Genomic DNA, 27,771 nt, shown 5'->3' with positions numbered 1-27,771 from the left:
TTCCATTTCATGATTCAAAACTACTGAGATTAAGAAAAGTAAAAAACAAGGAAAAGAGAAAATAGCCTGAGTTGATGGGGAAATAGTTAAAAAAATACCAGCCTGAGAAAAGCCCATTTGATTTACTTTATACAATAATTTACAGTAGTACAATGTGGAAAAAGTGACATTATCTGATGCGCGCTAAAAATAGTCCAGATTATTTTACAGCCGAGACAGATTTAAATAATTCAAGCATGATGGAAAGAAAAATTACAGATAAAAATTGGCAAAATGGTCACAAAACACTGTAAACGAGGTACTTTGGAAGGTGAACCCCAGTCCTTCAGAACAGAAACCCCTCAGGTCCTCTAGCGGATAAAGACGACACACGTTTGTAGCATCCTTTCACTCAACACTTCTTAAATAAGCTGCGTCGCGATTATTTACGGCTGTATGTCCGGATCCAGTGTCGCACGTGACAGTGAAACATGGATTCATCTGTTTCCAAGTAAAAAAAAAGAAACCAAAATAAACAAACGAAAAGGAAAGTAGTCAATTTATAAAAATAATAATTAAAAAAAATTACTCTGCAGCACCTACGAAAGAATGCAGCTAACTCTTAAATACAAAAATATGTGATCTGTGTTTCCTCCAAGGTGAGTACGAAAGGGTGGCACTCCCAGAGCCCCAGTGCAGCGGCCATCAGTCGCCTAAGGCATTTCCTGTGTGTTGTGTGTCTATGGCTAATCAGAAGCGAGCGGAGCGGAGCGAAGCGAAGCGGAGAGGAGAGCGCTATGTCTTGCGGCCGCTCCAGACCTGTTCGGGTGTGCTTCTGTGGTCAGACGAGTACTCGAAGGGCGAGCGGTGGCCCAGCGGCGAGCGCGAGTCGTACGGCGAGCGCGGCCGGTGCTCCATCTGCCAGTCCGAATGGTAGCGGTAGTCCCGGGACGATTTGTGGTGCGTGTAGTCGGAGGCAGAGCGGTGCTCAGAGTGAAAGCGGTGTTCGGAGTGAGTCCTGTCCTTGGAGTTGCTTTCTGATCGGTGCTCTCTGCTGGAGCGATGCTCGTCCAGCTTCCTGTGCTTGCTGTCGCTGTAGTATCTGCAAAAGGAGTCACACGTTACCATCATAAATCATGATGACCTTTAATTCCTAAAACAAACAACCCGTGTTCACAAAACATCTTCAGGCTAAAAGTAGCTCATAATTTGCCGATTTAAGAGAAAATCTTAAAAATAATGGGCGTGTCAGTCCTAAATCACTGTGTGCATAGTTAGCAAGCATGCTGACATCATCCCTAGCAGCGAGGTAAACTCCGCCCCCTTATTTACTCTGAGCTTAAGACTTCTCTCTATTCCTTAGTAAAAGTTTGTCTCAGCCGCTCTGTGAATAGGTTAAGAGAAAACTTGGCTTCAAACTTTTAGGAGAACTCTTAGTGGTAAGAATGTTTTGTGAATATGGGCCCAGATATTTATAAATTGCTTAGAACATTTTAAGAACCTCAAATAACACTCTGTAATAACTCTGCAACACCCTTCAGTCTTACACAATGTGCCCTCTAATGGTGTTCACACCAAACGCGAAGCGAGTATACAGTGGGGGAAAAAAATGATTTGATCCCCTGCTGATTTTGTACGCTTGCCCACAGACAGAGAAATGATCAGTCTATAATTTTAATGGTAGGTTTATTTGATCAGTGAGAGACAATCCAGAAAAACACATTTCAAAAAAGTTATAAATTGATTTGCATTTTAATGAGTGAAATAAGTATTTGATCCCATCAATCAGCAAGATTTCTGGCTCCCAGGTGTCTTTTATACAGGTAAGGAGCTGAGATTAGGACTCTCTTAAAGGGAGTGTATAACCTGTATAAAAGACACCCGTCCACAGAAGCAATCAATCAATCAATCAGATTCCAGACTCTCCACCATGGCCAAAGACCAAAGAGCTGTCCAAGGATGTCAGGGACAAGATTGTAGACCTACACAAGGCTGGAATGGGCCACAAGACCATCGCCAAGCAGCTCGGTGAGAAGGTGACAACAGTTGGTGCGATTATTCACAAATGGAAGAAACACAAAATAACTGTCGATCTCCCTCGGACTGGGGCTCCATGCAAGATCTCACCTCGTGGAGTTTCAATGATCATGAGAACGATGAGGAATCAGCCCAGAACTACACGGGAGGATCTCGTCAATGATCTCAAGGCAGCTGGGACTATAGTCACCGAGAAAACAATTGGTAACACACTGAAGGACTGAAATCCTGCAGCGCCCGCAAGGTCCCCTGCTCAAGAAAGCACATGTACAGCCCGTCTGAAGTTTGCCAGTGATTCAGAGGAGAACTGGGTGAAAGTGTTGTGGTCAGATGAGACCAAAATAGAGCTCTTTGGCATCGACTCAACTCGCCGTGTTTGGAGGAGGAGGAATGCTGCCTATGACCCCAAGAACACCATCCCCACCGTCAAACATGGAGGTGGAAACATTATGCTTTGGGGTGTTTTTCTGCTAAGGGGACAGGACAACTGTCAGGGACAGGGCATTGAAGCCAGCCAGGGCACTGAAAATGTGTCGTGGATGGGTATTCAAGCATGACAATGACCCAAAACACACGGCCAAGACAAAACAAGAGTGGCTCAAGAAGAAGCACATGAAGGTCCTGGAGTGGCCTGGCCAGTCTCCAGACCTTAATCCCATAGAAAATCTGTGGAGGGAGCTGAAGGTTCGAGTTTCCAAACGTCAGCCTCGAAACCTTAATGACTCGGAGATGACTCCGCAAAGAGGAGTGGGACAAAATCCCTCCTGAGATGTGTGCAAACCTGGTGGCCAACTACAAGAAACACCTGACCTCTGTGATTGCCACCAAGTACTAAGTCATGTTTTGCGAAGGGGTCAAATACATATTTGACTCATTAAAATGCGAATCAATTTCTAACTTTTTTGAAATGTGTTTTTCTGGATTTTTTTGTTGTTATTCTGTCTCTCACTCTTCAAATAAACCTACCATTAAAATTATAGACTGATCATTTCTTTGTCGGTGGGCAAACGTACAAAATCAGCAGGGGATCAAATAATCATTTATTATTAGACATTTACAGTCACACACAGGTGTAGTAGTGTACAAACTCTACTACATAGGGATGTTGATGATAACTGACCTCAAAAAGGGAATTCATGAGCAATATCTGCTTCATTTTTTTATATTATATTATCATAAAGAATTGAATTGAAATTTAAATGATTTTTAATAGGATTTTTTGGTAACAGCACTGTAAAAATGTTTTCTCAGGTAACCTAAAATGTGCATCATTTAGTTACATCAAGGGTCAAATCAAATATAAATAGGGATGGGACGATACACCTACCTCCCGATTCGATACGATCACGATACTTGGGTGCTGATACGATATGTATTGCGATTTTTGTAAGAATTTAGATTCTACAAGTATTGTGATTCAATACTGCTGTGTTGCGATTTTTGTTGAATGATACACTTAATATACAGACTGTCACAATTAAAAAACACATCTTAGCAGTCACTATTGCGATTCGATATTACAATTTATTGTGATTTTTGTTTGCTTAAAGACTAGACAATGGAAAATTGTTGATTATACCCTTAAAAGAGACTGTATATGATGAGCCCTATTAACAAAAACAATGCATCACATCTTTCTAAACTTTTTTTCAGGAGCACACACAGTGTGTATTTAAAGTACCTTGAACCATGAAACTTTAAAGTACCAAAACCCTGAACTTGCACATGAATATAATAGTCAAATGTTTAACAAAATGAGCAGAAAAAATACTTTCTGAAATAAAATAAAGTGCCATGTTACTTTGCATACCGTTTCAGTCATGTTTAGTCATGTTTTCCCATCAGTTGGGATTCAAGGTGAAGGTGCAGAAAGAATTCTGGAAGAGGTTTGATCCTCTGCCTCCGTCATGGTTTTGCTTTCTCGCGCCAGCTTGAAACGTATACGACGTCATCTAACGCAGCGGCACACGCACGCAGACCAATCACTGTATGACATCAAAGCACTTTGATGTCAGACGCTGATCGTCTGCGCGGTGCTGCTTCAAGTCCAACACACATACATTTCGCCCTCTGTTGGAATTATAAAGCGCAAACTTCACCCCACCACCTCTTAGGAAAAATGAAATAAAAATCGATTCTGAGGTAAACCAATCAATTTTTTAATCGTTTTAAAAAGAATCGCGATAGTTAGGTGAATCGATTTTTTTCCTCCCACCCCTAATAAATAGCACATTAAAGTTAAAAAGTTATGCACTTTTGTGTGCGCGCGCGCGCTGTACAGGTCTGGTATAAAGAATGTTTTTGCTCAGGTGGCCGAAATGTCCGCCCAATAGAGAAAAGTTTTGCTCATCACAGGGATGCAAACACATCATGGGTGAAAAAGGTGACAAAGACATTTTTTAACTCTACAATTGTGCTATAAATTTTTTTGGAGATGACATGAAAAAATGCGCCAAAAATCCTGGAGGAAAACAAAGACTTAAGATGACAATTACATAAATTTACCATTATATCCAGTAGATGGCAGCAGAGGATCACTCGTTAGCTCAGTTGCCATTTCCACTCCCTAGTTTTGACTTCTTGCTTTTGGATTTTTTCTAAAATGACTATAACAAATTTTAGTACTGTACTTAAGTATTATAGCAAGTACAATTAAATAAAGCATTAAATATTTAGAAATTTTTAGATTTAATTTAAAATCTTAATTTTTTAAACATTGCCTTAAAAAGGAAACATCAAAAAGAGTGTTTTAAGTGGATGTTCAGTCCTATTAGACAAACAAAACTTTTCTTCAAATTGTCAATGGATTATGTAGAGAAACCGAGCAAAGGGCTCCTCTTATAGAGTTTTATCACGCGAAAACTCAATGATATAATCAATGACTAACTACACAATCAATCTCTTATTTATGCCGTGTGTATGCTTTTCTCTCTCTCCCGTTCTAATAAATAGATCTGCGAGCATGTAGAACTCTACTTGCGAAAACAAAAATGAGCTCAGAGCGGATTCTGACTAACCTACAGAAAACACCTCTGACTGGCCATTGCTCTTAACAGAGTTGCCTGTGATTGGCTACAATACTCAACACTGCAAAAGCACGTTGTAAATAAACTTGTGGTTCTGTAATTTGAAACCAAAGCACGTACACAAAAACACACAGGAGGGTTTAAAAGCGGTTGACTAAGTTTTATCAAGTTTGGTCAATTTACATTTTTGGGTGAACTACACCTTTAAGGAAATCTGCCAATATTAAATATTAAAGCAATTAATTGTCCATCTTTTCAAATAAGTTTTTGATGCCAGGATTTAATTTTAAGTCTCTACTGGCCAATAATATTGTTTATCCCTAAATTGTCTTTGACATTGTTTATAATCACTGTATTTTCATATACAGTTAATTAGTTTACATTTAATTATTTGGCAAGAAATGGCATAATCTGTTCTCACAAATTTTCCTTGTTGTAGTTAAATCGTGGTCAGGTTTTAATCATTTTTCCCTTGTTTAAAGCCAAGATTGAACTAAAACAAGGAAACGAATTAGCACAACATGGTCACAATTTACCTAAAATGAGGGAACAAATTAGTTTGTGGCCATGATAACCAGTTTTTTCCCTGCATGTCATGTGCTTCTTACAAATCACCCCATTCAAAAATATGAAGAAAGCTGCATTTGTGCCAGTGACTGTATATGTGAACGCTGCTATTGTTAAAATTGTTTAGAGTAAACAGAAAAGCACCTGCTGTCCTGTCGCTCTCCTCTCTCTCTGTACTGGTCTCGCTCTCGGTGGTCTTTGCCGTTGCTGAAGGAGTAGGGTCTCTTCCTGGATTCTGAGCTCTTCCTGTACGAGTCGCCAGCGTGCCGATCTTTGCTGTGCTCATGGTAGCGAGATGAGAGATGTCTGTCAGAGCTGTAGCTGTCTCTGCTGCTGTCGTCCTGCTGTGACTCCTTTATCCGCTCAACATCTGCAAAAACGACAGCATTCAGTGTTACACAGCAGAAATGTGGCATTATCCATACACCATTAAAGCTGCAGTAGCAACACATCTTTTCTTTGTATTGTGACGTAAATCCAAGAGAAACGGATAGTTGGGGGAAAAAAAATTAGGGCAGTGGTTCATCCATCAGTTGTTGATTGGACAGAAGCAGATCTGAATGAGATCTCACAGTCTATATTAAAAAGGGGCTTAAGCAGACTAAATGATTACATAAGTGCAGCATACGTCACCAGAGAGACGCAGTTACATTAGAAAATCAAGATGAAACATGAAATGAAACAAACATGCATGGATGGATGGATGAAACATTCAAAATATAACGAGTTTAATAAATTGGGTAATTTTTAGATTTTGAGACTTTAAGCTCAAATGTGACCCTGGAGCACAAAAGCAGTCATAAGTAGCACAGATATATTTGTAGCAATAGCCAACAATACATGGTATGAGTCATAATTATAGATTTTTATTTTATGCCAAAAATCATTAGGATATTAAGTAAAGATTATGTTCCATGAAGATATTTTGTAAATTTCCTACCATAAATATATCAAAACTTAATTTTTTATTAGTAATATGCATTGCTAAGAACTTCATTTAGACAACTTTAAAGGAGATTTTCTCAATATATATATATATTTTTTTTTTGCACCCTCAGATTCCAGATTTTCAAATAGTTGTATCTCAGCCAAATATTGTCCTATCCTAAACCATACATCAATGGAAAGCTTATTTATTCAGCTTGTGTATAAATCTCAATTTCAAAAAATTGACCCTTATGACTGGTTTTGTGGTCCAGGGTCACACATGTGCAACATGTGACACAAAATGGAGAGCAGACATACCTGCATGTTTAAAGCTTTGTGTATTTACAGTGCTAGTGTTCTGCTCCACTGCCTGAAATGAAACAAACATCACAAACCTCAATTATAATATTCCAAAGATAAATATATAAATAACTTACTAAAGCAATGGATACTAACTCAGCAAAAACATTTCAAAATATCACTAACACAGAATCTCTGAAAACAGCGTCCATACCTGAGCATTTTCTTGTCTTTTCTTGATGGCGTGTTTATACAGTTTGTGCAGTTTCCTTGCATCAAATTCTGTGAATTTCGAAACAAATATCCACAGATTTCTGGAATTTGGAAATAAACAATGTTAAACTCAATATTAACCTTCATTTATATATTGCGCTTCTAAGCTCATGATAAAATGGCCGTACTTCCTCCACTGTTTGATCTGTTCGGGGTTGGTGTATTCTCTCAGACACTCGGTGATGTGATCTCCTATTTTGATCAGGCATTGGCGCGTGTGCTCCAGCTGCTCGCGCTCAGACAGACCCTTCTCTGGACGATCCAGCTGCTTGAGTGCTGCCTTCACTGGCCGCATGCGCTCCTTACACTGACAAACACACGATACAGATGCCTCATTCCAGTGCAGTCACCTCACATCAGCTCTGTACCAAACCTAGTGATCTGCATACTTGGGCCAACAAAATGGCAAATTTCCCAAAAATAATGGAGCAGTTTGCATCTTTATAACCCCTTAAGTTTAAGTACCCAGCAAGAACAGTGGTTAAACAAACACTATAGTTAACAATCAGTGTTTGTGCTGTGGCTTTGAATTTTATGAGGAAAGGTTTGGATCAGATGCAAATATGAACATGGTTTCTCAGTGTTTCAAAATCCACCCCATCAGCTTCCAGTGATATTAAGCAAGGAGGAAGTTAAAGGGGGCATGACATGAGAAATCTAATTTGTCTTGATATTTTGGCATATAAGAGGTCAGAAACATCTACATAAACGCTGCCTCCAGAGCAAGACATCGACGAATAGTCTTCTTCTCACCATAGGCCCCGCCCACTGGTGTTCACTCGCTTACGGCTGACACTTGATTACGCTGAAAGCGAGTGTCATGTCGTGTCAAAAGCAAACAGAAATGACTATCACTGCTGCAATCTTGTCTACACTGGATACAGTATACAGATGTGTGTTCACTTTCTGACTCAGTCCAGGCTCGAGTCTGTTGTCAGGACACATGCAGTGAAAGATCGTTCGCTTTGACGCGTCTGGTTTAAACAGCTCTTCGTACAGATATCAGAAGGATCCCAGCGTAAGGAACAAACACCCCGGATCGTGTCAGAGGATTGATCGGAGCGTTTTGTTTTGTAAACGAAGCACGGTGTCATGGAGAGTTCACAAGAAAGAATCATTTGTTGAAAGTGAAGCGGTCCTGGATTTCATAATGCTTCGTCTGGAAATGACCGTTTTATTTTGATTATGTTGTCAAAACACTCACATGCAATAGCGAGGGGGCACTGATACTGCTTCCTATGCAGTGACGTTAGCCAATCACAACAGTGGCCGATTACTGACAAGCCTTAAAGGACACGCCCCTTAAACACAGGTCATTTTAGACAGAGGTTCAGAATGAGGGTTGACAATAAGCACTTTTTTTTTTTTTTCAAATATTAGTTTTTTTGTGCAAAAAACTTTAACACAAGTATACCTCGAGTAACATTAAAATAATTTTAAAAATCCATGTCATGACCCCTTTAATAGGCTTATCTCCTCACCGGAGCCACTCACGCATTCCAGTTCTCCACAAACTGTAAATACTTCAGCCTGAGAATTTGCAAGGGAAAGAAAAACAACACATTTAGGGAGATGCCACAAACTCACCACACTGAAGGTTTTCTGGTCCAGTTCTTCAGACTCCTCAGACAGGGGAATTGCATCTCCTCCTGAGGGCGTGTGCACAGGGGTATCAGCTTTCTTCTCCCGCACTTCTGTCTTCACCTCTACAGCCTGAGAACGCAGTCAACGGCTTTTGAATAACAACTCATGCAAATGTTGTACCCAGTAGTATATTTGAATACAAAGACAAAAATGACACAAGAATGTCTTAAAACCCAGCGAGTTGCCTAGAACAGCATATTTGCAGTCTCTGGCATGTGGCTACTGAAGGCCTAGTTGACAAACTATTTCAGTCAGTGATTCACATCAATCTCTGTCAAAGGTGTGTCATACTCATTGAAAAAGAGGGACAGACTGAATTCCCTTGATACTTCTCACCAATACGGTCACGTAAATCTTGCTGAAATAACACTGATGTTTACACACATCTCGACTGCTATGAAAAACATTACAGATATGATTAATAAGCAAAACAGTCAGTGAGAGATTGAGAGCGTGCTTGTTTGAATGAGTGAGATGGAGAACATGCAAAAGAGGACAATCCTTAAAAAACTAGATCAAAACCGTAATATGCTTTTGATTTCCAAAAACGCTTTCTACGTAGGCAGCTCACTAGGATTCAAAACAAGGCCAGACTTAAGTGTGTGTGATTATGAGCATTGTGACCTTCTCTGCAGGAGTCTCTTCTTCAGGCTCTGACTTTATCTCCTTCTCTTTTGTTTCCCTCTCTTTGCTGTCCCGACCCTCCTCTTTCTTCTCCTTCTTAATCTCTTTTTTGACCACTTTCTCTATTATGTCCTTCTCTTCAGGCTCTTTATCCTCAGGCTCGTCCTCATCAGACTCTTCATCCTCGTCCTCATCCTCCTCCTCCTCCTTTACCGGCCGCTCTGACACACGCGCTCTTCTGTTGGCCGGCTTTGCTGGAGGAGTTTCCTGGAAGAACAAGAAACACTTTAGCACAGGCGAAGGGTGGGACTTTATTCTTTCATCAAGGTTGTCAAATTGCAAGAGACAATATTTATTTTTAAATATAACCAAGGTGAAATGGAGCATGGAAAATATCATTAGAAAAGTTCTGAGTTGGATCAGAGTTGGAGAAAGCCATTAAAATCTTCATCGTGGACAAGAGACAATTGTCCAAGAAAATTTTTTTTATTTTTTCGTCTTTACATCTTTAGAATTAGTAGTATACTGATAAATCCACTAGACTGCAGGGAAAAGGCTTAAGAAGCAGAGAAGTGAGCATCACTCACAGTGTCATACCACTTTTTGCCAAAGCCAATTTTGTTCCTATAGCTTCATGAAATGTCTTACAGTCGGTATGTATCAGACCTCGTTTACACCTGGCATTAAGGTCAGTCTCGGGCGATGCGGTCAGAAATGTATCTACTCTAGCTTAAGTGCACATCATACAGCAAATGTCACCAGTGCTGTAAAGGCTTTACTGCTTCTTTTTTTTTTTTTGACAATGTACCTTGTGAAAGTGCATTCTCAGCACTTACTAGCATAAAAATAAAATGTGACTACAGAAAGACTACAGAGTCTAAGCGGTGGAGAAAGGTGCACGGAAGGATGCTAAATGTGTGGAGTTTGATGACAATACAATGAATGCTCTAGGATGATGGTTCAACCTTTTTAACTCTAAATGTCATTGCACACTGAGTCCAAAATTTTTGTCAGAATTTTTCGCACGTTAAAAAATAAAGTCAAGTCAAGACACCTTTATTTATATAGCGCTTTTAACAATACAGATTGTGTCAAAGCACTTAACAGTATCAAATTAGAGGATAGAGTGTCAGTAATATATAAACATATAAATACGACCTCGCGTTGTGTCAATCACGTTTACGCACTGCCTCCAAAACTTTCGTCCATCATAAAATATTTTTGGATCAGGTTAAATTTTCTGCGTTTTCGCATCCGTAACAAGCATTTTGATAGGAAAGGATGACGAATACGAAAAAAAAAAAAAAAAACGCATACGAAAATTTCGGACTCAGTGTGCAAGGACCTTAAGGCCCCCCATTGTCCAAAACAATAAAGATATGTGATATTTCTGCTGTAATGATCAATTATTTACAATGTTTACAGAATCTAGACCTCTAAATATACTATAATAATTTAATTTAATTACAATAATGTTAAAATTATATGCATTTTATTTTAATAAAAACTATTAAATTCTGTAGTTTCAGATTCAAGAACTGAGTGTTCTTCAAGGTTCAGTAATGAATTTATATACCTTTTCCAATTATTTAACTTGCATATTGTGTAGTCATTATAGACATTTCTGAGTTTTAAGATTTGATTAATGTCCATGACTTCTCCAGGTCCAGAATTCTCAGAAATTTTTGAGAATTCTTTAATATATCCAGGTTTTCCACAACCATGAGAACCCTGGTTCCTAAATAAAAACTGACAGCTGTTGAGGGAGTAAATTAAGGAATGTGTCAGTTTTTATCTTAAATAGCTGTTTTAGCTTTTAAAAAAGCTTGTTTTGCCATATAATAAATCTTAAGCCATCTTGTAGCCCTCTTGTAAGTGTGCTGAAGCGTCCGTGGATAAGAATCACTGCTCTAGCAGTTTGACACAGTAGGCTTTTCAATAAGTTATTAGCTTAAACATAACAGCAGCAGCCGCAGCTCTCGCATGATACACCAGCACTATTACAGCAACACAAACCTTTTCCTCTTCCTCCTTCTCATCCTCTTCTTCAGAGCTCTTATCTGATGGTGGTGCAGAGGACAGACTGTTCGTCACGTCATCCATCTTGGGTTTTACAGCTTTATTCTTCTTGCCCCGTGGTTTTCTCTTGCGTGAATTTGCCTATAGAGCAGAAGGAACAACAGTGATCGTATATTTGTATGATCAATAAAGCACTGAACAGCAAATGAAATTACATGAGCTGTTCACAGACAACGTTATTGTTATAAGTTATAATTTAGCCACTTTACATAACACCGTTTGTTGCTGGTGTCTGCTTTTAGTGAGCCAAGTGATGTTGTGCAGTAATTAGTGAGGATTGTGTTTAATCTGCGTGACTCACTGTGCCGGCCTGTTTCTGTGCTTCCTTCTTGGCGAGGTCTTTGCTCAGTAATTTGATGAGGTAGTCAGCTCGTGTCTGCAACTGCTTGGCCTGTGGCTTCTTGTCAGGGTCATCCGGAAGGAGCTGCAACAAGTTTTGTAACAATTAATCACTTAAACATCATACAGAATCACTAAAGCAATAAGGACACAACAGTGTAATGGCATATTCATCAAACACCACGGTAACACGCGGTTGCATGTAATAACAATAAATTATGCATAATTACATGCAAGTAACCCAAACTGTAATTCTCCTATATGTAATTCCTAACCATATAGTTAGTGTACATGTAGTTAATTAGTACTACTCAGTACTTAAATGTATAATTACACTGCAACAAGGACACCTTACAATAAAGTGTAACCAACACCACTGATTCTCCATGCGTTTCTGCACCTTATGTGTGAGGTTGAGGTCCGGATCCATCTTGATCATCTCCCAGCTTCCATAACCGTACTCATAAATTCCAATAAGCAGGCTGGAGTCGTCCTCTTTACCCCACTCAATGTCAAAATGAGCTGCCTTTGAGTGGCATGGAATTATATACCTGTAAATATTCAAGACAAAAAAAGATTGTCTTGTTTAACAAGTCATTTTTCTGCCCTCGCAAAGTATAAAACGACATAGAACTGAATGCAGGGTCTTGTGATAGACTCTTTTAAAACAACTACTTTTAACGCTGCTGTAGCAAAGCCAAGAAAAAGACATTTAAGACAAACACTAACAAAAGCAAAACTGTGTCAAAATCAGGCTAGGGTTGCATGAATTGCAATGAACTCATATGTTAATGCTAATATACCTCTTCCTCTCCTCAGGGTCAGCGGGAATGGCCTTGTGTAATGGGGCCAGCTCCTCCTCATGAGAGATCACCAGCTTAGCATTGACCTGAACCCCTGAGATCCTGAAGGTGGGTCCTTTCACCTTCCCTCGCCTGCCTCCTGATATGAACCAGCACAAAACAAAATCAAGTCAGGCCTTGAAATGTACTTAATGTCCAATCCCAAATGCTTCATACGGGAGTGGATTTATTCATTGCAGTGGGAGTGTAAATCTTTATTTTACTAGTAGTGTCTTAATCATGCTACTTTATGACATCTAAAATGTTTTAACTACACCCCTGCAATTAAATGTGCTTTTCATTTCATCAAGGGTGGAAAAGGATGACACAGATAACCCAGAGACATGAGTTTCTCTGCAGAATTAAGTGGAATGAGTGAAATGCACAAAACACAGTAACCCAGCCACAATTTCCTGCCCTCCAGGCCCTAGTTTACACAGACTCCTCAGCAACCCGTCAGTGTGTCTGTGTGCTGCTCTTGCCTGAGGTTCGCTCGGGTCCACAGGGGTTCTCCCTTAGCGTTTTCAAACAACCGTTGTGTACAGTCTCAGCCAGCCGCCGCAGGTCATGCTCTGATTTATCCACCAGCTCAGCATCGCGAGCGATAGCGTCAAGCCTGTAAAACACGGTCAGTCACATCAAATACAGAGGCCAACGCACAACTGCTACCATACGAAGAAATGAAAAACTGCAACCAACCTTTCTAAAGGGCCACCAAACTTTTTATAACTTTTAATAAACCTGTGGAAAAAAAAGTTTTATAGTAAACATTAGTCATGTTTTAATATAACAGACTTTAATGTTAATTAGAATATATACATTTTGTGTGAAGAAAAACAATGAAATTTCACAGTGAACAGTCATTAGATTATCCAAAAATTAAATGCATAGTGTTTTTTTCCTAAACTGAGCAGCAGCAGCTTTACCTGCGTATCTCCGCATCAGTGAAGCCCTTGATGTTCTCTCTTGGAATAGTTCGAGGTCTTCCTCGTTTCTTCGGCCTCTTTCTGTCAGAGACCGAATCGCTGTCTGAACCAGAGTATCGTCTGTTCCGGCTGCGTCTGCCCTCGTTTCCATTAAAGTTGATCTGTCATCACAAAATAAAAAAAGAACATGAAGCTCAATATGCTATGGTCTTGTTTAGTTTTATATATTCATAACATTATGCAAAGACCACAAATCTATCAGATTATTTCTGTAATGTTTTTTCATTTATTGAACTTTGACATAGATGTGCTCATTTGGTATCCTATCACCTATTTTGTATGCTATTTTATTTTATTTTTATGTATGTTTTAATTTGGGTGGCGAGATATACAATTTTGTAATTGTATGAAACTTTTTGTTAATGTCTTGGAAAAGTTAATTAAGTATAAAAACAGTACGAATAAATAGGTGTGTATGTTAGTTTGCGTGTCATTTATCTCTTATGGACCAGTATACCAATCATCAACACAATTAATTTTGTCTAATGAAAATAATTGATGTAACCTGAGCAGTTGATATTACTGGCACTGTTAAACACTGTATGACTGGCTAACCTGTTTAGCACACTTCCTCATGCGGGGCAGTAAATAGATCTCTGCTAGCTCTTTTTGTCGCTCCTCTTCCTCGAGTCTCCGCCGCTGCTCCTCGGGGATAATGTCATCCCAGTTCTTATTGTCCCTCTCGGTGTCCATGTCAATCTCCTCTTCCTCCATCATGGAGAAATTTGCTACCTGCAAGATGGAGCAAGCATTGTTTAATTGTGTGTTAATCGTGTGACTGACAGCCTCTGGAGACGGTCCAGCACATGTGGAAGGGGATCACGGGTTTAAAGTGTATACCTTAAACTGTGAGAGAAGCTCCTCTCCTACAGTCGATGGTCCAGGGTCGTTCTCTCTGGTCTCTGCTCTCTTCAGGATTTCATCAATGTCCATCTCCTACCAGACCAACAAACATGTCAAACATTAGCTGATGCACAGAAGTCCGTATCCAAACGCTGACGACCATGTTTGTGTTAAATAGGAGTGGGAAATATGACCAAAATCTTGTATGACAATGAGTAATTTTGTGTCATGACAATGGTATACAGTTGTTTTTGCATGGTAAAGGTGTAATGATATCAAAATATTTGAAACCACTGAAATTTCATATTTCTAAGTATTAAACAATAACACTAGCCTAACTAACATAAGCAAAAAAAAAAAAAATTCAAGTAAACAGTCAGCGATAAAATAAGAACAAAAGGAACTAATCACAAGCAATAGGACAAAAAAAAACAAGGAGACAAATGATATAGACCTACTTGAAAAACTCCAAGCACTAGAAATACTACTTAAACTGTGTGTTATGAACAAAACAAAAAAAAAAATCACTGCAGCCATCACTGTGTAAATTAAATCAATTACATAGATTTACTATTTAAGTCATAGAAATGTTTCAGTCAAAGCAGTGAGATTTTCTCTTTTGTTATTTGATTAACATTCATGACACAGACAGCAGTAGGTTTATTAGCCTGCTGTCCCTTTAAGACCAAACGCACAGATCTAATATACTGATACACATGCATTTTTTCTTAACTGTTTACTTTCACTTAAGACAAAACGAACTGTGTTTACAGGGAGACCCACAAAGAGGACATTGACACGTAAGTGTGTATTTGACCATTTAGGCCCAATAAGGCACCAGTTCAGAGCTCAGTTCACTACTCGCACGCTGAAGGAAAAACGGCTTTATGTGTGCACTCAAACCAGCGCTCAGAGCGCACACCTTCCAAAAACATCACTGCTTAAAGCATTCAAACCACTTGTTTTTAAACCGCAGCGCTTAAACGCATTCAAATGACAAGCATTTGTGACGCTGCAGCACAGAAACGTCACATGAACATAACCGCAAATCCAGTATATCGCCCAGCCCTAGTGTTAAACCCCACAGACCTGAGGTTCCTGTTCCTCTCCCTCCAGCTCTTTGAAAAGTTCTTCAGCACCAAACTTCAGGATGGCTGACAGTTCCTCCTTGTTGAATGGAGTGGAACTGCAAGAAATCAAACAATAACAACACACCATAATTTACATGTACACACTATATACACACACATACCAGAATTTCCACTTTTTTTTGCATGTTTATTTCAAGTTAGGTAGCCGTACCTTGAAGGAGCAGCACCCGTGTGAAGGACAGTCTTTCCCGTGGTGTCCATCCTCTGAATAACTAGGTGGTCCAACACCATTTTCTTCTTGGCTCTCTCAATAATTTCCTCCTCAACCGAGCCCTTTGTCACCAGACGGTATATGTTCACCTGAAAGAAGATTACATAAACATTTACAGTACTGAACTACACTAAATTATTAAGAATAAATGTGTAGATTAATTAGTGCAAATGAAGTCATGATGTAATTAATACTGTTGCCAGGTCACTCAGTTATAACGGAGACAGCCTTTTATGAGCATTATTCATTTATGGTGCACTGTTAAGCATTTAAAAATCTGCCATGTACAGTTTCCAGGCTCATGGAGCTCCAGAAAACAATATTTGAACAATTCAAGAAAAATAAAACTAACTGTCTGGCCAACTGAGGTTTCAATATGGAGTTTAGGATCATGATGTTTCAGTAATACTATTATCTATTATTATTAATCAATATCACTACTAGGAATGTCAACTATTAATCGGCGATGGTCGATTAAGCAGTTTAATTTTGGGGTGCGTGCGGCTCATGCGCAAAACACATGCAAGTGGCTGTGAGTGACGGTGACAGGGCTGGATCTTTGGTGAAATAATACTCTAACGGACAAATTACGCGATTAATGTGATCCAAACTTTAAAAGTACATTAAATAAATTTTATTTTGTATTGAAATGTAGTAACTAAGTCATGTTTAATTATAATTTCCCCAGATATAATTGTTTGATGTTCGTCTTCGACAGGGCTGTGGGACACAAGCAGGACAGGTCTATATATAGCCTTGGGCTATAATTCGTAATTTAATTTGTTTGACTTAATTTGTGGGCACTGTCTGTTTCATTAATTTGTTCCCTAGAAAACTCATGATTTAACTAAAATAAGGGAACGAATTAAGTCATAGGAACGAATTCTTAATTCATGACCACGAAATCTTTCATTTCCCCCTGCATGCTTACCACAGCAAGAGATGCAAAAACAGTGATTAAAAGTGAACAACAATAAAATATAAAAACTGCAAAATTAGAGGGTGAGGATTTGGGAAAAGAAACAATAAATATTATTAAATTCTGGAAACTTGTGACCAACCGGCAGAACAGAACATAAAGCTGCGCATGGCTTTAAATGTACAGGCTTCAAACAGCATGAACGCAAACGCAGTCACGATAATGTAACATTTGCCTGCTAACCCATTATTTCTCTTATAAACAAAGCTTTGTACCTCACTTGTGTCATACTCGCATTAAAATGTTTCATGTGAGCAGCAGTCTTTACCGTAGCACCGCTGGTGGAAGCGGTTCTCTGTCCACACAGCGCAGCCTCACGAACCTATGCTGGTTTGACTGCATGCAATGTGTGGAGTTGATGCTAATGTGGAGACTGACCTGTTTTTTCTGACCAATCCTGTGCGCTCTGGCCTGGGCCTGCAGGTCATTCTGAGGGTTCCAGTCTGAGTCAAAAATGACCACTGTATCCGCGGAGGCCAGGTTAATGCCCAAACCACCTGCCCGCGTGGACAACAGGAAGCAGAAATCCTGCAAGAGACAACGGCAAACCTTGATTTTTATATATTTTTTTGTTTTGTTTTAAATCTACAAACTTTCAGCAAATTACACTTTATATTTGGAGAATATACATAATTTCCAGTTTGTGAAACGAAAGCCTAATTTATTATTTTAATAAATATGAATTGTACCAAAATAAATTTAATCAGATCAAAGTGACACAATTTTAGACTTCACACTGATAATGCAATCAACACCAGAACGAATATTTAAACCCTTAATAATCAGCAATTTCACACATACCTCAGAGCCCTCTGCATTGAAATGATCTAATGCCTGCTTCCTCATCTCACCCTTTATGGAACCATCCAGTCTCTACAAACACAAACACTTCCATAAATCACACCTGAGCCACAAACAGTGCATTTAACTCCAGATCACTTGCAGTGAGTGAGTCCTGCCATCACCTGGAATAAGAACTGGCGGTACTTCAGGTACTCAGCTAGGATGTCCAGCATCCGAACCATCTGGGAGAAGATAAGCACACGGTGCCCTCGTTCCTTCAGCCGAACCAGCAGTTTATCCAGAAGAATCAGCTTCCCACTGCTGCGAATAAGGTGCTGCAGACAATATATATAGTTTTGGTTAGCTGCGGTTATGCAGGACAGGTTTTTCCTCCAGCAAGAGCTTTTGAAAAGATCCCCACTTGCCCTTTCACTAAGGAGCCGCTAAAGTACAATATTCAAATTCCAGCAGACAGGTATTTTCTAGGATGTCTGCTTAGTGACACTTAGTGAGGGAATTTTAATTTAGAATGTGATCCTTTTTATATATATATATATATATATATATAAAAATAATTTATTTAAACCATCCTACGTTCCCTTGACACCCAGTTAAGAGCCACTGCCCTAAAGTGATATTTTTGCAAATGCACAAAAAAACATTTATATGTGTGCAGGAAAAACAGAGCGCAACTAGTAACTAATGTTTTCTTTTAGATAACATTTTGGAAGCAAGTAATGTTGTTAAAATCAAATTTTGTGCTCTACAAGGTGTGAGACAAAGCATCAAGCAATAAATCACGTTTTCCATGTAAATTATATTTTATCCAAACCATTCGTGACCTTTAAAGAAATACTTTTTTTTCGACATGACATAGTAAATACTTGTTACAAAATTACAATTTTGACTAATTAGTGCTTGCCATCTGGGGGTGAAAACACACCTGTAGGCCTTCTTGTCTGTTGTGGAACTCATTCTCATCAGGCGATTTAATGAGGTAGCAGTGGTTACAGCATTTCTTCAACTCCATCATGACGTTGAGGAAGCCTGACTTGCTTCCTTTAGTGCCTTTACTCAGGGCTTTATAGTTTCTCGTCAAGATCCACCTAAACAAAAAATAATGATTTATCTATGGCCATTTATTTGAAAGAGTGGATATAAGTGGGAATTATATAGCCAAGGTGGATTTGGTAGCACTTTATTTTACAGTCCTGTTCCTCATGTACATACTACGTACTTATTTAGTAATTACAATAACTAGGTAATAACTAAGTACTAACCTTGAACCTACCCCTAAACCTACCCAATATAGTTACCTTATATTACCAGTACTTTCTTAAGTAAGTACATGTAAGTACAGGTACTGTAAAATAAAGTGCAACCGTGGATTTTCTTCAGGCACAACCATTTGTTAGGATATAGAGTGACAAGACCAGTTACATGAATAAAGTAAAATGGTGATTCCATGCAGTCTCTCTCTACTGTACTCATCACTTTACTCTAAATGCTGTCTTACTTGTAGTATTGTTTCTGAACAGCGCTCATCTCCACCCTGAGGATCTGCTCCACCTTGGCAGGCAGAGATTTCTCCACATCCTTCTTCACTCTGCGCAGCAGGAAGGGCTCCAGCTCCTTATGAAGGCTGGTATAGCCAGAGTCTCTGCCTTTGCCATGGTCCTCTTCAAACAGCTCCCATGAGTGAAATCTACCAACATGCCAGATAATATCAGCCCTTTATTCAGTGACATCTGACTATTACATTGTAATACACCGATACAAGAATGTGGTTAACTCTTTTCTCTATGGTACTCAGACTTGAAAGTTTAAAACATAAACCACAAAGCATTACAAGCGCTAACAAAATACCACTTGAAAAAAAGTTCACTTGCATATAGTAGCACTGCTACAATGAGGCTGTATTGAAATGATATGACAAGAGCACACCTACTTTTCAGGCATAATAAAATGTAGTAAAGACCAAAGCTCTTTGAGTGAGTTCTGGAGGGGTGTGCCTGTGATCAGGAGCCTGTGGTTGGACTTGAACTCGATCATAGTCTTGTAGAGGAGCGAGTCGTCGTTTTTCAGCCGATGGGCCTCGTCTACGCCAATGAACGCCCAGCTCACATTTCCTAAAAAGGACTGCAAGAGAAAGTATAACAATGAGCTCTCTGGTCTGATGAAATACACATTCCTGTCTTTTACATAGATATTAATATATCGTGCATTAAAGGGAACCTTTTATGCAGAATTCACTTTTACATGTTGTTTGATCATAAATGTGTGTACACAACCATCCTATAACGATAAAAATCCACCTGCTCCTTTAAAAGCAGCATTTAAGTAAGAAATGCCTTCTTATCAGAGCTACAGAAATTATTCATTCAAGAGCAGTGAGTGATTTTCTGTTTTTATTTTATTGTTTGGGTCATATTAACAGTGTAGACCAGCAGTAGGTACTGTATATTACACTGCTGTCACATAATACACAGATCTAATATAAACATGCAATTTCATTCCAGCTGTTTACCTTCACAGACATAACAGACCGCGTTTATGCAAATTATGTTTTTAACATAAACGTGCGTATTTGACAGTTTAAGCGCAATAAGACATGAAAGAAAACTTAGTTTAGTACTCACATGCCATGTGACAGCGCTCAGAAAACCATATATCAAAAGTTGAAACTAATTTGGCTTTAAAACGCATTATTTCAGCGCAACATAATCAAAACCAAACAGATGTTTTTTTAGCAGAGTATCTGAGGTAGGAGCTGTAAAGGCACAGCTACATTCTGGAAAAGGGGGCTGGGAGCAGCAGCTCATTTGCATTTAAAGAGACATGCAACAGAAACAGTGTGTTTCTGCTTCCACTCAAAATAGGCATTTTCAAAATGATATAATAAATGATCTGTGGGGTATTTTGAGCTGAAACTTCACAGACACATTCTGGGCACACCTGAGACTTATATTACATCCTATAAAAAGGGGCATAATAGGTGCCCTTTAAACTTGGCTTTCGGCTCAAGCTGTACCTTATCCTTCAGCAGAATTTCATATGTAGTAAGCAGAATGTTGAACTTCAGTCGTTTGGTCTGCGGATGCATCCATTCATGGGTCCGGATCTGAACAACAAACAAACTGGCGTTACACTTCTTGTGTGCAAGAAACCTAGGACCTGCTCATTCTAACATGTTTTTTTTTTTTAAATCGTACCATGTTTCTGCTGCTGATGTCTCCCAGGTACACAACAACATTCATCTGAGGAGCCCAGAGCTGGATCTCCCTCTGCCAGGATGTGAGGGTAGACAGAGGCACCACCAGAAGGAACGGCCCGTAAAGCTGGTGGTCATTGAACAAGTAATTGAGGAAGCTGATAGTCTGTATGGTTTTGCCTAGACCCATCTCATCTGCCAGGATGCAACTGTTTCCTCTGAGAAAGCATAAGAGTATGAGCGCTGAAGAAACTCATGAAATCATTCACAGCTGTGGCAATCTAACTATCAATGAAACCATGGTGATGTCTATTAGGAAGAAACCAAACGGACATACTTGCACCAAGAATGGGCCATCCAGTTCAGACCCTCCAATTGGTAGTCCCGCAGCTCCAATCCATCAGCGCCAATGTAGTGAGGCTGCTTCTTCATGGGTACAAACCGTGGCCTCTGTTTTAAAACCTAAAGGAAACCCAACATTTAATTGGTTGGACAGAAGCCGGTTTCATTTACTTGCTCAGATGACCGGCGTTGAGTGCCGTTACCTTGCAGTCTCTGGAGGGAATGTTTTTGCACTGATTGCGACTCATGTATTCATCAATGCACTTTTGAAACTTTCTGGCAATAAGAGCGCCGTCTTCCCAGCTGCACTCGGAGTATGGCAGCCCCTGCCATTTACAAAGGTAATCTGGATAACCTGCGGCAGACTTCTGATTTGAATGTCCTGCAAGATTAAGACAACAGAAAAGGTAAATAAGCACTAAATAAACAACAACAACGGATTGAAAAAAAACAATGGGAGGCAGCTTCCTCTTACCGATGATTCTTTCCACAAGCTGATATTGTGAATGCAAGTCATCCATAAGTTCCTGCTGACAGTTTAAGTATTCCACATCCTCAGGAGAGGCAGATTTGAGCCTGTGGGCGACAGCGTAAGAACAAATTAGCATCGAAAGCCACGTTACCTAAAGGAAATTAAGTGTATTTAAGGAATCATACCATTTCTTTCTCTCCTGCTCTTTTTTCTTGAAGTTGTCCAGTTTCTTCATGCCCTTCACGTTCTGTTGTTTGAGTGTCTCCTCTGTCTCCCAGGTGTTGTGAATGTGGGACCAGTTCTTCCATTTCATCAAGTATTGCACCTCTCCTGGCTGTCTGTTGGGGTCAAAGTTGGTGTTGGGGTCTCCATCTGCCTCTACTGCATACACCGTGGTTACTGCCCCAGTTGCTGTTAAAGAGCAAGAAAACACTTTAACGTTTAATATAAACTTTTCTCCCAAGCTGAATGTGTTTTCATGTTTTGCTCTACCTCAAGAGAAACAGAACCTGCAGTCCTGCCCATTGAAAGCTATGTGGATTTATTCACGTCACACAGACTGAACAGCCGAACAGTTACCAAATACAAAACATACTTCATATTTTGTTCTCACCTCCTTTCCGGCCTATCCTAATTTCCATAACTCTCTCCAGTGTCTCAAACTCGTCCTCCTCTGGTGGTGGGACGTCCTCTCCGCACACCTCCACCAGGTCATCCGAGTCAGTCTTCAGTTCCTCATCTTCTTTGTAGCTCACATTGACTGTGGCCTGCCGCCGAGGTCCTGCTAGAGCTTTTTTATAATCGTCCTCTTCATCTGAGGAGGAGCGGGAGGGCTTCTTCTTGGGAGCTTTGTTATTTTTCCCATTCCTGGCATTGGCCCTGAGAGATGAGATAAGCAAAGATTTATTCGGCAACAGAAAACTAAATAAAATGGCACCATCATTAGGGTGCAGGCACAAAAATAAAAAACATGACCAAAACAAGCAAAATTGGAAGATGTGGATACATTTGTTTTGGTTGCAGTGGCACAGCTTTGAGGATTTTCTTCTGGTAAAATGCCCTCTTACATTAACAAAAATTTGGTATGTGCCCTTAAATAATTCCACTGCCCAAGTGTACTATGCTTCGTCAAAATGTGTGCAGAAAATACACAGGAAAGAAATGTCCCTAAAGGATTCAAAATGGTTAAGTTCAGTTTGAAACTTAAAAGTAGGTATTAAAATCAATTACTCATCATAAGCCACAGCCAAAGCTTAACTGACTTTGGAAAAATTTGAAAAATCAAAATCCTTCTGAAAAATGTGGTTAGAGGCCAAGTAGAAGGAATAATTAATTTTGGAAAAAATGGAACTGCATAATGGATATTTTCTTAGTCATAATGGTTTTTAAAAAATTTTAGCATATGTAAAAATATAACAACTGTTAACAATTGGTTTGAGACTAACCAATTGCACTATATTTACTTCCAAAAAAGCCACCAGCAGGCAGCCAATCAAAAATCAGCAGTAGTATTTAGTAGTATTTGAATGGCACTATGAATTTTATTATACATGTGCAGGGTGTTTAAATGAGGCTGTGTGCCAAATTTTGTGAAAATCAGCAAAAATACTTTTTTTTTCCATTACAAAAGCATTAACAGAAAAGGTGAATTTTGATTTAATGTTGACTTATAAAAAAAAAAGGCCTTTTGTGAAAAATATCTTGCAAAAAAATGGCATAGTTAATCAAGATTAATGTAAAAAGCGTACTTGTTTGAAGGTTTTCTGCTCTTGACTTTGTGACTGGGCTCATAGTCTGACACTGACTCGTCACTGTTCTCTTCTTCCTCTGCTGAAGAGTCAGACGAGCCACTTCCTGAACCAGAGCCCGAGTCAGAGTCTGAACCAGACCTACACACAGAACGGCAGGGTAAATTTTAGCCAAATGCAGGGCGAGGGTGTAATCTCATATGACGTACCAATGCAGATGGTTTCCACACCAAACAGACAGACACTCACCCTTTACTCCTGCTCTTTGAGTCATCATCTGACTCATCACTACTGGAAGAGTCCTGCAGGTAAGAACACAACACACTCATAAACAGAGGGATTTGGACAATCTTGCAAATCTGTGATCAATTTTAAGAAGTTTATTTTCACAGTGCTGTAGTAAGAGCATGCAGTACCTCGTCTGAGCCAGTGTTTGAGGAGCTCTGCTGCTGGAGCTGCTGCTGCTGCTGCTGTTGAAGCTGTTGTTTCCTGAGCATGGCTGACCTTTGCACTGTCAGGATACTGGGATTGGACTTCCAAAACTACAACAAGGAATTACAACAACAGGGATATTTTCAAACAAAGATTCTGTTCCAAAACCCTGTGAAGTGCCTACTCAGTGTTTCCCATTAATTAGCCAGAATCTGGCGCCCACCACGGTCTAATAATGAACTGAAAACATTTGTACACCTCTCATAATAACATAATGGGTCTCTAACATTGTGTTTTGTGCCATCGCTTTGGCAAAGCAAACATCTTCAAACAAACTAAAAATCGAAAGCACAATATGGTTTAGTGCCCTTATCAAAACGCAAAAGGTGGTGATTTATTTAAACAGATACAAAAGGTGAAGTGCAAAATATTTGCTTGCAAGGTAACTGCGTCCGATGTATTATGTAAATGTAATGTTTAATTTAATGCAAGTTGCCATATCAGGTGTTTTGACAAATGTAGCTATATCTTATCTAAAAATGACTATTTCCACTGTGCATTAAGGCTCATCCTAACAGCAAGTAAACTTCACTGAATGAGTGCCAGTATGAGCGGAAGAGAAATATGCTCAAATTTGTTACTGAAATTACAGGATAACATTTAATTGTGTATAAACACACACTCTCTTATTTTAAAAAGGTAACGAAATGTCATTAACATGCGTTCCTGTAGAACATTCTTCCTCTTACCAGTTAACATTCGGTTTGTGCCTTTGATTTCCTTTATTCTCATCTATAATTTTTCTCTTTCACTGTTTTATATATGAAATAATGTGGTCAATTTTGATTTCATGTGGATTTCTATCATAAAAGTAGCACTACACCTTGCATCTGACAACTTTACACAAAAGCTTTATGAAGCTTACCGCTGCTCCATCGATTTTGTTGTCTTGATCATTCTTTTCCTTGGATTTCTCAGAGTCTGAGTCTGATTGGCTTCCAGAATCCGAGCCGCTTCCTGAGTCACTGCTCCCTGATTGGCTGCTGCTAGAACTGCTACTGCTTGAACTCGAGCCCGAGCCAGAACCCGATCCTGACCCAGACTCATCATCTGAATTACTGACACAAAAACACATACATGGGTCAAATGCATGGTCAATTCCTCATCATTTGCACATTTAAATGCTGATCACTTAGAGCAGGAAACTACTTGATAGCATTTTTTGAGAGTAAAAAAAGTGAATGTGGTATTTTTAATGGCAATGCATGCTTATCTAGCAAAATAACGCAGGTTAGGCTCTATTGTAGATTACTGATGAATTAGGACTAGGGATTTGTGAGACTAGTCAACTAAACAATACTGCTGCTAGCTAGCATTAGAAATACTAGTCAACTAATCGGTTAAATATGACACTTTAATTTTTAATGTTTATATTTTGCAATATTTATGCAAAGACTACGCACAACTACCATCATGTTAATGTCACTTTAAAACAATTAAATATTAATAAAAGTAATAAAACAGCAGTTATCTAAAACATTTCACATGTCTCATGTTTCTTCCCACTTTCACACGCTGTGCATGTAAGACGACGAGCAACGTATGATGTTACTCATGCTTCATTATTCACTGATCGTTTAAGTCTATATCACTTTCCAGTTGTAGTACGTTTAGCACTACAATGACCTGGATTAGGCAAAACATCGACTGCAGAATAAAAAAAACCTGAAACCACAGATGACTGACGAACACAAGTCTGGAGAAACAGACTCAGAAAGAATGGAGGAACGTGTAAGTTACAATGTGTTACAGACAACTAAAGTAACCATTAGTCTGGCATAAATCAACTCCTCTCATGCCAAAAATCACATGTAAAGGTTTATTTTGATAGCATGTGTGAACAAACACACAGTACAAGGTTAGAACTCAATGCTCTGCTGTCAAACACCAGATGCTGGCGGTACATCAAAAGTAAATAAATCTGATTATAATCTATGCAAATATCTTCACTGACACAATTTTCATTTTCAGACAAATTATTACTTTACAATTTGTTAACATCAAAACCAATGTGTTATGATCACCTGGACTCTCCGCTGCTGTTACTGACACTTTCATCCTCACTGCGTCCATCCATCGCAATCAAATATTAAAGATTAGTCCCTGATGAGATCCTTGCAGTCTGTGCGCCACTTCAGAGCAGCTCACCTAAAAATAAAAAAAAGTCAAGTTGTGATTAGAACAGAAACTCAGACAAATGGAATGTTTTTATCAAGGTGACTTATCTCATGTCTGCCAGTAAACATTACTGATTACTTTCTAAGAGACTACAGTATAAATACAAAACATTTCTGCTGAGACAATTTAACAGCTGGTTTTCAAAAATGTTACACTAAAAGTGTTCATATAGGAAGGTCTGCATTTTGTTTGCCATTGTAAACACAGTAGCAGGAACGCATATGTGTTCAGTGTAGAAAATTGTAAATGGTAACATATCATTTGTTTGCGTACATACTGTATATTATTAGTTTATTCTTCAATATTGAGGTTCTAATGTTGCTGGAGTAAACTATATCAGCAAATGCTTCTTAGAGAGGATTACTTCCCCTCTTCAAAACAATACACCAATAAAAGAAAAAGGCGAAATTTACTTCCGCGGCAAACCACGTTTAGTCTCCACGCAAAATCTACAAATGAATCGTACAGAACTGTTATGCAAAGCAAAATATTTAGAACTGTTTAATGAATGAAAGTGATCAGTGTGATGTTGACCGCAGAGGCCTCTGGGGTTCAGGCCTAAAAAGCCGCAGACTTTCCTGGGCTGTACAGCGCGCTGAAGCAGCGCTATGCTCGGGCGCAGGCGCGGAATAACGTCCGGTCACCATTACATTCAGTGGTGTTTACAAATACCCGTTGTCTTGAAGTTTATCCGGACTAAAAATTACGTTACACATCATAAAACCACATTTTTAAACTATGTTTTGATCGTTCGCCCCACTAGCAGTGCTGGATTGGCGCTACATTTCAAATCTTTCATCAGTCTCTTTCTGTTGTAGCAGGACAGGCTAACTTAGCTTAGCATGCTACCGCTAAAACAGAAGCGCGTGTTAGCTGTTTGGCTACCGGTCGCTAACACAGTCACGCTACTGGAGTACACTAAGACATAATCTAGACTAGATTAATAATATAGTAACATCTAAAACATATTTCGAGAGAATCTTCCCAGTTTATCTTGTTATTTATTTGTTTAGCCAGTTATCTCGCATGCTAAGCTAAATGAGCAGCCTCACTCAATTTGAGTTTGATTTTTATGGGACATTCTGCTTTGAATTTAGCTGGCTCGTCTTAAGCGCCTAAACCAAACAGTTATACCAATGAGCTCGTGGGTTTTATCCTGTTATCGGAGGTTTCGTCTGAATTTCGGCTGTTTTCAGCGTAATACTGTCTGATGATCACGCTGTTGTTGACTCCCGCACTGCGCTTCTGTAGATCCGCCGCTCAGTTTGTTTTCATTAGCCCTTAAAACTGCCAAATACAGCATCGCGCACCGTATACAAACATCTACCAAAGAATACCGAGCCAGGATCGGTTTCTCAGCCAGGTCCATCTCGTTGTTCACACGAGTGCGGTCCTGTTGAAGGTGTTTTTCTCTGTTATTACCTGTCTGTCTGCCCTGCGCTGCTTTGGGCTCTTTCTGCCGATAGCCGCTGTCGCTCGGGAACTCCACAAAAACACTCTTAGACTTTATTCTGAGAGATGTGTTTCTGAGTTTTCCCCTCCACGGTCAAGAGTGCCTTGGGTTTAGACGCTAGGCAGTGTTTTGTATTCCATTTGCCGGGAAACAGATGGGATAGTAGACATATTTCAGCTGTAAATCCTACACCAGCCGGTCTCCGCCATGACGCGCTCGCGCACACAGAGAGAGCGAAACCCTGCGCTGTGACGTCACCGGCGCTCTCCCGCGCGACGGCGCGAT

The 27,771-nt window shown here is 39.4% G+C and overlaps 1 protein-coding gene across 2 annotated transcripts; it reads right to left on the bottom strand.

The window, feature by feature from the left end:
• Nucleotides 1-106: 106 nt before the first annotated feature.
• chd1 (chromodomain helicase DNA binding protein 1) lies at nucleotides 107-27,771 on the bottom strand. Of its 2 annotated transcripts, XM_058788390.1 has the most exons (37): nucleotides 27,456-27,771; nucleotides 25,880-26,003; nucleotides 24,721-24,913; nucleotides 23,780-23,905; nucleotides 23,613-23,665; nucleotides 23,364-23,504; nucleotides 22,229-22,494; nucleotides 21,801-22,026; nucleotides 21,619-21,719; nucleotides 21,347-21,525; nucleotides 21,139-21,263; nucleotides 20,803-21,019; nucleotides 20,622-20,711; nucleotides 19,539-19,729; nucleotides 19,107-19,295; nucleotides 18,534-18,696; nucleotides 17,773-17,925; nucleotides 17,609-17,680; nucleotides 17,186-17,335; nucleotides 15,769-15,917; nucleotides 15,556-15,652; nucleotides 14,464-14,559; nucleotides 14,179-14,355; nucleotides 13,564-13,724; nucleotides 13,337-13,378; nucleotides 13,120-13,253; nucleotides 12,599-12,737; nucleotides 12,196-12,346; nucleotides 11,758-11,880; nucleotides 11,394-11,537; nucleotides 9,378-9,644; nucleotides 8,697-8,822; nucleotides 7,238-7,416; nucleotides 7,051-7,150; nucleotides 6,855-6,906; nucleotides 5,754-5,979; nucleotides 107-1,081 (listed from the first exon to the last, which is right to left on the bottom strand). In XM_058788390.1, the coding sequence occupies exons 2-37, from the start codon at nucleotides 25,930-25,932 to the stop codon at nucleotides 775-777; spliced, it is 5,358 nt and encodes a 1,785-aa protein (XP_058644373.1). In that variant the 5' UTR covers nucleotides 25,933-26,003; nucleotides 27,456-27,771; the 3' UTR covers nucleotides 107-774. The 2 variants fall into 2 exon arrangements, with proteins under 2 accessions (XP_058644373.1, XP_058644372.1); XM_058788389.1 differs by having other exon boundaries at nucleotides 21,347-21,719.

Source organism: Onychostoma macrolepis, chromosome 10, assembly GCF_012432095.1.
Source record: "Onychostoma macrolepis isolate SWU-2019 chromosome 10, ASM1243209v1, whole genome shotgun sequence".
In the NCBI taxonomy this organism is placed as follows: Eukaryota; Metazoa; Chordata; class Actinopteri; order Cypriniformes; family Cyprinidae; genus Onychostoma; species Onychostoma macrolepis.
This window is presented reverse-complemented; position numbering and strand designations above follow the sequence as displayed.

Coding starts and splice junctions, on each gene's coding strand:
- chd1 (XM_058788389.1), bottom strand. CDS start 25,932: ATGGATGGACGCAGTGAGGATGAAAGTGTCAGTAACAGCAGCGGAGAG. Junction 22,495..23,363: donor AGCAGAAAACCTTCAAACAA/GTACGCTTTTTA, acceptor CTCATCTCTCAG/GGCCAATGCCAGGAATGGGA. Junction 19,730..20,621: donor AAATTCTGCTGAAGGATAAG/GTACAGCTTGAG, acceptor TTTCTCTTGCAG/TCCTTTTTAGGAAATGTGAG.